Source organism: Oncorhynchus mykiss, chromosome 12 (genome assembly GCF_057628025.1).
Source record: "Oncorhynchus mykiss isolate SJ-2025 chromosome 12, ASM5762802v1, whole genome shotgun sequence".
Classification (NCBI taxonomy): Eukaryota; Metazoa; Chordata; class Actinopteri; order Salmoniformes; family Salmonidae; genus Oncorhynchus; species Oncorhynchus mykiss.
The window spans coordinates 58,161,137-58,170,232 of NC_143033.1; the positions used below are offsets into that span (position 1 = coordinate 58,161,137).

At 42.1% G+C, this 9,096-nt stretch overlaps 1 protein-coding gene across 5 annotated transcripts in view; it reads left to right on the forward strand.

Moving 5' to 3' along the window:
* LOC110537834 (uncharacterized) overlaps positions 1–4,173 on the forward strand; it is a 160,788-nt gene extending 156,615 nt beyond the window's left edge. For 2 of the 5 annotated variants that reach the window (XR_016485147.1, XR_016485148.1), the window contains exon 15: positions 508–3,478. Coding sequence is in view for 2 of the 5 variants with exons in the window: in XM_036937861.2 (XP_036793756.2) it covers positions 508–715 (208 nt within the window). In the remaining 3 variants the exon portion in view is untranslated. Of the gene's footprint in view, positions 1–507 lie in introns of all 5 variants that reach the window. The other 3 variants (XM_036937861.2, XM_090192839.1, XR_016485149.1) reach the window with 2 other exon arrangements.
* Positions 4,174–9,096: the final 4,923 nt, after the last annotated feature.

Below are 9,096 nucleotides of genomic sequence, written 5' to 3' on the forward strand. Positions count from 1 at the left end.
CCTTTTGAAGTGTGTGTGTGTGTGTGTGTGTGTGTGTGTGTGTGTGTGTGTGTGTGTGTGTGTGTGTGTGTGTGTGTGTGTGTGCGCTTGCGGACTCCTACTAACTAACACATGGAGCCGCTCTCTTTCAGCACTTCTCAATTTGACTGCAGCACCTAATAACTACTATGCCACATTTCTGGCCTGCCCCTTGAAGACAGCTGACCCAGACCCTTTTGGTTGACCTCTATTATGTTCCAAACATGACCCTCTCCTGATCTTTTTATACGATTATAACATTTGACAAAGTATAGTTGAAGTACAAAATATTTTGGGAATCAGAAAAGCATATGATAATATTGGAAACCTACAGTATTCCCATTGTAGTGTACTGTACAATGCAGAGGCATGCCAAAAGAGCAGCTCTCAGATCAGCTGTCAGAGTGGTGGTCCTCCTCACACTAACTGGTCACAAGCCTTTTATACACTGTATAACCTTCTATCCCTTCTATCGTCTCCTCTCCTCAGCGCTCGGAAGCGGCCTATCCCGTACTACCGTCCAAGCCCCTCCTCCTCCAGCTCCATGTCTAGCCCCTCCCACTCGGAGAGGAGTCGCAGCCATGACAGCTACAGCAGCTATAGCCGCAGTCACAGCCGCACCAGGAGCCACAGCCGCTCCCGCAGCCGCAACCACAGCTACTACAGTCGCAGCAGTTACGAGAGCCCCGGCTTCTGAGGAGAGAGAGACAGAGAAAGAAAGGGCGAGGGAGAAAGAGAGCGAGCGAGGGGGTAGATAGAGAGGGAAACAGAGAGACAGAGAGAGAAAGACAAGATTAAATCATGTAATGTATTCGTATGTCCCTGAATGGTTCAAACACAGGGCCAGACCTCTGGTCCATTTTTACCCTCAGTCTCCATCTCTGTATGCTTCATGTTAACCCGCGTTAACCCGCAAGTATGGGTAGCTGCTGCCCATTATGGTGACCGGAGTATGGGCATTGGGTGTTTAGAAAGCGAATAATCTAATTGGGCAGATTTGTTGCCACTCAAGACCATTTTGCGTGGCTGATTGGGCTGCACGATGAGTCAACCAGTGCACCGGTGTTGTATCAACATGCCTGCTGACTTAAAGTGCTTCCTACTGGGTATCACGGTCGTGTCGCTGACGGTATCTTACGTGGACATTTTTTCACACCGGTGCAGCCTTGACAAGAAATAGCTCATATTGATAACCATCTAGATGTCACCTTGATGCAGTCTACTACTCAATGGGAAGGGCATGAACGTCAAGAACACCGCGACTCCACTACCTAGTAGGCACTATCAGGGTGACAGTCACAGTAAGCACACGTGTACAACGCATGAAGCAACAATACACCCATCATCAATACCTTTAATCTAAAATAAACAGTCGTCAGTTTTCTAACTGAAAGTGTACAATTATTTGTGTAAAACTAACACTGAAATACAACTCCGACTCAAGCAGAAGTCCAAACTCTCGCGGTATGGTAGGTCAGTGTACGGCAGTAGCGTGGTAAGAAACGGAAACAACAACAAAAACTGCTCAGTCAAAACCTTCTAACCTACAGCAGAGCGATTCCGACACACCCACTCCTTTCCACACGCCCACTACTTTCCTTTCGACACACCCCTCTCCCATACTCCGGTCGCTTTATTGCTACCCCTTTCTCTTAACCTGAGCCTGGATCAATGGAAGGAAGAGGGAGGTTTTTAATATTATAGCACATTCATTTGAAATATCCTTTTTTTTTTCCACAAGTGGGAGGGAAAAAAATCGATATATCAAATGAATGTGCTATAATATTAAAATGGATGCAACACACTGGTAATTATTTAAAATAACATTCCCCGGATCATGGTTTTAGAAAATAAATGATAAAGCCTAAAGAACAAGTCTGTAAGCACTTTCTCCATAATCTTCCACGGAGCAAAAGTAACCAGAAAATAAGTTGTTATTTTATTTGATATATTCTGACATTGGGACACTTCATGAGTTTGTGGAAGAAGAGGAAAATAAGAGACACACATGGAAAATAAGTCAAATTAAATCAAACAGTACTGGGCCATTTTTTTCTCCAATGTCATTACATAATTTCCCCAAAGACACTAATGCTCTATTTTAGGAACTTGAGAGATCAAGAGAAGCGATAAAGAACAAAACAAAAATCGGCTGACAACTTAGCACACAGAAGGGAACTAACTGGTGTATGTTTTTTTTTTTAAAGGTTGTAGCATATATGTCAGGATATATAAATGATTCTAAACTGTAAGTTCTGGCTTGTAAACTATGCACTGTATATTCCATGTGATTTTGAAGAGGCTTGTTATTTGATGGTGACTTAGTATGATGATGCACCAGGAAGGAGGAAGGGTGCTACTTGTACCAGAGAGCCCTGCTGGCTGCCACTATAGGTCCCAGGGTGCATCTGTCACGGACACTACAGCACTACAGGTCCCAGGGTGCATCTGTCACTAAAGTACTACAGCTCCCAGGGTGCATCTGTCCTCTCTCCGCCCATTCTGATCTGTATTGTACGTGGCGTACCAGACCTGTAATTACACACAGAGGCAAGAAGGGATATAAAAACCAATGTATTATTATGTACTTTTCCTCTCTTCACTATTCCACTATTTATTGTGTTCAACCTATTAAAGCTGCAATATGTACATTTTGGGGCGGCCTGACCAAATACACATAGAAATGTGAGTTATAGATCTGTCATTCGCATTGAAAGCTTGTCTAAGAAGCAGTAGATCTGTTCTATGTGCGCTATTTCTATTATTCCTGTTCTTAGGTTTCGTTTTTGCATCTTTTACTTTCGGTTTTGTACACCAGCTTCAAACGGCTGAAAATACAATGTTTTGGGTTATTGACAATATATTTCACAGCGGTTTAGCTGGTACAATGATTCTCTACACTATGCATTGCGTGTTTTGTCACGTAAACTGAAATTAGGCAAACTATTAGAATTTCTGCATACTGCACCTTTAATGTAAATACTACTGTACCTCTTCTGCAATGACCAATGAGGTGAAGTCGCTCTGTTAAGATACTTCAGAAACCTTCTGCAAAAGCATCCATGTATTCTTGTGGTTCTATATTTTATCCACAGCTATTTATTAAATTATTTATTCCAATTATCTATTAAGTTATTTATTGTTTATTTATTTGAGAATTTATTTGTTTTGTCTCATCAAATGTTTTTAAAGCAATTTGAAGAATCGAATTGCTGCAAATGTATGTATTCTCATCTCTGAATATACAGTATGTCCATTGATGTTTTAACCTAAATACTTTTTATTTGTGATGAAGGCTTCTGCTTCCTTTAAGAATAGGGGAGTGAGCTGAGTTGGCGGTAGCTTGTTTCTATGGCGGTGTTCCCTTACCTGATGTATTTTATAACGCTCTTACACAGGGTTCATTACAGTACTGGAACAGTCCGCCGAGACCATGTATTAAACGTTTGTGTTGATGCAATCTTTTGTTCTTCTGCCTGTCTGTTTCCTGGTGCAGGGGATACATAGTTAAAGTTACGTAGAGGGGCTGTTACTCTGCAGGGCTCCAAAGGTCCACTTCTACCAACTCCTTCTGTCCAAAACGTTGATCAGGCCTGGATTATCTCCCTCCAGACATAGATGGGTTGATTGGGCTAGTTTGTTGTTGGTCTAACCAATCACATTGCCCCTGCTGTAACAGGCTGGCCCTATCCTCTGCACCCTGCTTCTACCAGAGGTGTCCTAGTAACTTGCTCTGACCTGGCATGAGGTCTCAGACAGAGGGTCAACTCATTTTGCAAGCCGGTGGTCAGCTAAACTACGTACACAGCAAATGCCCCTGCTTTCAAAACGCTTGAACCCAGACACAGGTAGTCCCACAAGAAGCCCATCATGTTCCCTGCCTCAGTTTATTACTCTGTGCTGATAGGACAGCTGCTGGTGATGATGCAATCAGGGAACCCCTTCAGTCTTCCTTCCCATTCGTCATGCCTCCTGTCACTCATGCAGTGTTACATTCAAAATGTAACCAGAGTTACTGTAACCTAGTATGATATTAAACAAAACCTGTTCCGATATTAAGAGTACAGCGCTAAACCTTTGGATTGTATACAAGTCATTTAGTTGTAGTGTAAAAGTTATTATACAGGACAATAAATATAAACCAATGAAAAATGAGCTACTTGTGTTGTCTTTCAAAAGTTACTCTTTTTGACATGGGAAAAAAAATGTTGGCACTGAGGTCTACACGATGTTCATACTGTAATACGTGCATGTGCTCTTTGTAGGTACCACCAACAGAGGTTGCTACTGTAAATATTTACTTTATTTCATAGTGATACTGGAAACTCTGGCCTGAGAGAAAAGGACTGGAATATTCTGTAACCTGGTGTACTTTTCCAGCTCCCTGTTTGTCTTTCCACCCAAGTCCATAAATTCAACCTATGTCATGTAACCTGTGAATATATGATGAATACAGGCAGCATCGCTCCCGGGAAATTACAACGTTATTGTTATATCTGTCTGAGTCTGAGGCACAGTCTGATGAATGAATGAATGAAAATGCATTAACCTGAATCTGAACCACAACCCTAACCCTAGGCTGTACTTTTGACCTATATAACAACAACAAAAAATCCAGCTCATGGATGTTCAACCATGCACTGCACTCTTGAGTCCGAGTTCAACCTGTGCTCTTGATTTATCTTGCCTGGCAAATTAAGTTTGCACTTTTGGAACTATTCCATTGGTTTCATTGTGCCAAACCAAATACACATTGAGAATCTCAGATATTTGGACTGTGCATTCAACTCAGTCTAGACTAGAGTTAATGTGACGGAATATTGACTCCCATCCAGTGCTGCTCTTTGGAAGAGACACAAGGCAATATTACCCCTCCAATAAAACCCTCAAATAAGATGGGTGAACTGTCAAGTTAGTGGTGTAGTGCTGATTCAGCAAAGACGAACACCTGGCTGTGCGGTACAGTGTGCCAACGACCCATCCAGTTCATGGAAATAGTTCGGTAACGTGTAGACCCATAGTGATGTGAAGACTGCCAGGCTCACACAAGTCTGAGGTCCACCCAAGCAGCAGCTCCAACTTTACACAAGTAAATCAAGGCGACATTTAAGAGTTCAACATTGAAGCGTTAAATTGACTATACAGGAGTTATTTTAACTCAACAGAGTGGTTACGCTCCCCGGAGTTAGTGTTGATAACTGGAGTTGATTGGGACTGGGATTGAGTCCTTTTAACTCCAATAAGAGTAACCAGAGACAGGGAGTTAAATCTATGGCGTATCCACATATTTGAGACGGGCCTCATTGTCAAAGAATTCCCATCATTGCTCTGTCGTAGGTGGATTTTTAGAATTGTTTGTAACAAATGTGTCTAAACTAAACCAGTCTTTAAGTGGTTGGATTTATTGCAACAGTTACTGTGATGGTTGTTCCAGTTTACATGACATACACTCTTAGAAAAAGGGTTCCAAAAGGGTTCTTCAGCTGTAGAACCTTTTTCGTTCCAGGTAGAACTCTTTGGGGTTCCATGTAGAACCCTCAGTGGAAAGGGTTTTACATGGAACCCCAAAGGGTTCTACCTGGAAACAAAAATAGTCTAAAGATCCACCGCTTTAAAGGTTTCTCCCATGGGGACAGCCGAAGAACCGTTTTAGGGTCTAGATAGCACTTTTTTTTCAAAGAGTGTAGGTAGTCTCAAGCAACAGTATTGTCCTCTCTGCTCTGACATGCAGTCTGAATGTAAGTTGTGGTTGATGTAAAATGGACAACCTCCCTCTAATTGGATTCCAATAGACATTGGATGTCACATTGCAAGCCACCATAATGTGACACATTAAGAAATATGCAAATGAAACTTAAACACCATTATACCTCAAATGGGACCATATTAACTGCATTTGACTCCATAGGAGTTGAATTAGCTCTTGCGATTTTACAGTGAGAGTAAACAACTAACTCTAGAACACTGATCAACACTACAGGGAGTTTAAAAATAAAAAGTTATTTTCAATTAATACTGTACAGAGTGAAACGCCATGATGCAGAGTTAAATATCAAGACTAAATTGAGAGAATACAACTCAGAAAAAAATGACTCCATTGCCAGAGTACATTTGACTCTTTTTAGACGGGGACTAAAATGTTATCTGTGGCATAATTCTATTTTCCTCAGTCAGACTTAGATTTACTCTGTAATTTTTACTGTGAACTCTATTACACACTGGGACACGAAATGTGGCGCTGCATCTCTGATGTAACCTATACAGGAACAGTATTGATACCATGGACTAAATGGACATTAGTCCTAACATTTATCCACATTTTCTGAAATCAATATAATGTAGGCTGACGTGCATGCCAAAACCAAGTCCTTGTTCAAGATTGGTAAAAAAATAAAATAAAATGCATTGGAGACAAAATACCACAGGGCATAGAGCCAGCAGTGGAACAGATCTGAAATGAAACAGGGTGTCCATGATATTAGTGGGATGCCATTCTGTTGGTGACTTTACTATCAGAAATAGGAAGGAGATATACTGTCTACATCAGTATCAACCCCTATCTAACTAAGTTCTGGTTCCATGCATATCAGGAGTAACTCATATCACACCAAATACCTCCATGTTTGTGTGCATTCTCTGTGTGTTTTTGTGGGTTTGTGGGTGTGTACTTTATGCAAGCATGCTTGAGTGTGGGTGTGTGTTGTCAGTGGTGTCTGTGTTGTGTTTCGCTTGTCCGAGCTCCTAGGATTACAGTGTGCATTCTAATAGCACGTACAGTGCCTTGCGAAAGTATTCGGCCCCTTGAACTTTGCGACCTTTTGCCACATTTCAGGCTTCAAACATAAAGATATAAAACTGTATTTTTTTGTGAAGAATCAACAACAAGTAGGACACAATCATGAAGTGCAACGACATTTATTGGATATTTCAAACTTTTTTAACAAATCAAAAACTGAAAAATTGGGCGTGCAAAATTATTCAGCCCCTTTACTTTCAGTGCAGCAAACTCTCTCCAGAAGTTCAGTGAGGATCTCTGAATGATCCAATGTTGACATAAATGACTAATGATGATAAATACAATCCACCTGTGTGTAATCAAGTCTCCGTATAAATGCACCTGCACTGTGATAGTCTCAGAGGTCCGTTAAAAGCGCAGAGAGCATCATGAAGAACAAGGAACACACCAGGCAGGTCTGAGATACTGTTGTGAAGAAGTTTAAAGCCGGATTTGGATACAAAAATATTTCCCAAGCTTTAAACATCCCAAGGAGCACTGTGCAAGCGATAATATTGAAATGGAAGGAGTATCAGACCACTGCAAATCTACCAAGACCTGGCCGTCCCTCTAAACTTTCAGCTCATACAAGGAGAAGACTGATCAGAGATGCAGCCAAGAGGCCCATGATCACTCTGGATGAACTGCAGAGATCTACAGCTGAGGTGGGAGACTCTGTCCATAGGACAACAATCAGTCATATATTGCACAAATCTGGATATCCATAAAAAGTGTCGTTTAAAGTTTGCCACAAGCCACCTGGGAGACACACCAAACATGTGGAAGAAGGTGCTCTGGTCAGATGAAACCAAAATGGAACTTTTTGGCAACAATGAAAAACGTTATGTTTGGCGTAAAAGCAACACAGCTGAACACACCATCCCCACTGTCAAACATGGTGGTGGCAGCATCATGGTTTGGGCCTGCCTTTCTTCAGCAGGGACAGGGAAGATGGTTAAAATTGATGGGAAGATGGATGGAGCCAAATACAGGACCATTCTGGAAGAAAACCTGATGGAGTCTGCAAAAGACCTGAGACTGGGACGGAGATTTGTCTTCCAACAAGACAATGATCCAAAACATAAAGCAAAATCTACAATGGAATGGTTCAAAAATAAACATATCCAGGTGTTAGAATGGCCAAGTCAAAGTCCAGACCTGAATCCAATCGAGAATCTGTGGAAAGAACTGAAAACTGCTGTTCACAAATGCTCTCCATCCAACCTCACTGAGCTCGAGCTGTTTTGCAAGGAGGAATGGGAAAAAATGTCAGTCTCTCGATGTGCAAAACTGATAGAGACATACCCCAAGCGACTTACAGCTGTAATCGCAGCAAAAGGTGGCGCTACAAAGTATTAACTTAAGGGGGCTGAATAATTTTGCACGCCCAATTTTTCTGTTTTTGATTTGTTAAAAAAGTTTGAAATATCCAATAAATGTCGTTCCACTTCATGATTGTGTCCCACTTGTTGTTGATTCTTCACAAAAAAATACAGTTTTATATCTTTATGTTTGAAGCCTGAAATGTGGCAAAAGGTCGCAAAGTTCAAGGGGGCCGAATACTTTCGCAAGGCACTGTATGTGGCTGGTTGGCTTGTCACATAATGTCCTGTCCTCTACCAGCCTGTGTGTTAGAAACAGCATACGTATGTCTCCCCTCCATGCAGGGGGGGCTCTAGTTCTGCTGAGCAGGGCTGTCTGCTTTACAACAAACTCTCAGATTCCTCTAGCCCTGTGTCATGGCTAGGATGGGCTCAGAGGGGGATTACAATTGGGAGGAAGGGCGGAGGAGAGGGCAAAACGGAGTGCTTGGCAGTTGTTAGAGGAGTAGTGGGGTAAAGGGGAGGGCATTTGCACTGGCATGGCACACCCCGTCATTGTCTCCAGGCTTTGGGAGTCGCAGATAGCATATGAACACGTCATATGCCATGACAATTTTAGGGGGAATAAGAGGAAATTAGCTTTAAAACTGCTAAATATTCTCTCAGCCTCATGGCAAAATGTGTAGAATAGCAGGAAGTGACCTCTAAAACAGCAACATTTTCTCTCTAAGCCTCATGGCAAGTATGTAAAATAGCATGAGATTAGCTGTAAAATCCCAGCGAAACTGCTCTACGTCACTGTCTTGGACTTGGATTCCATTCTAGTGCTATGTCTGACACGAATAGACCTAGTTCATTCTATAAATATCTGTCCGGGGAGGGGGGAGGCAGATGGGGTGAGAAGGGAGGGTCAGTGACAGTGTTGACTAGAAGTGGGCGGTGGCTGTGTGTATAAAAGCCCTCTGCCGAGAAGCAGACGTT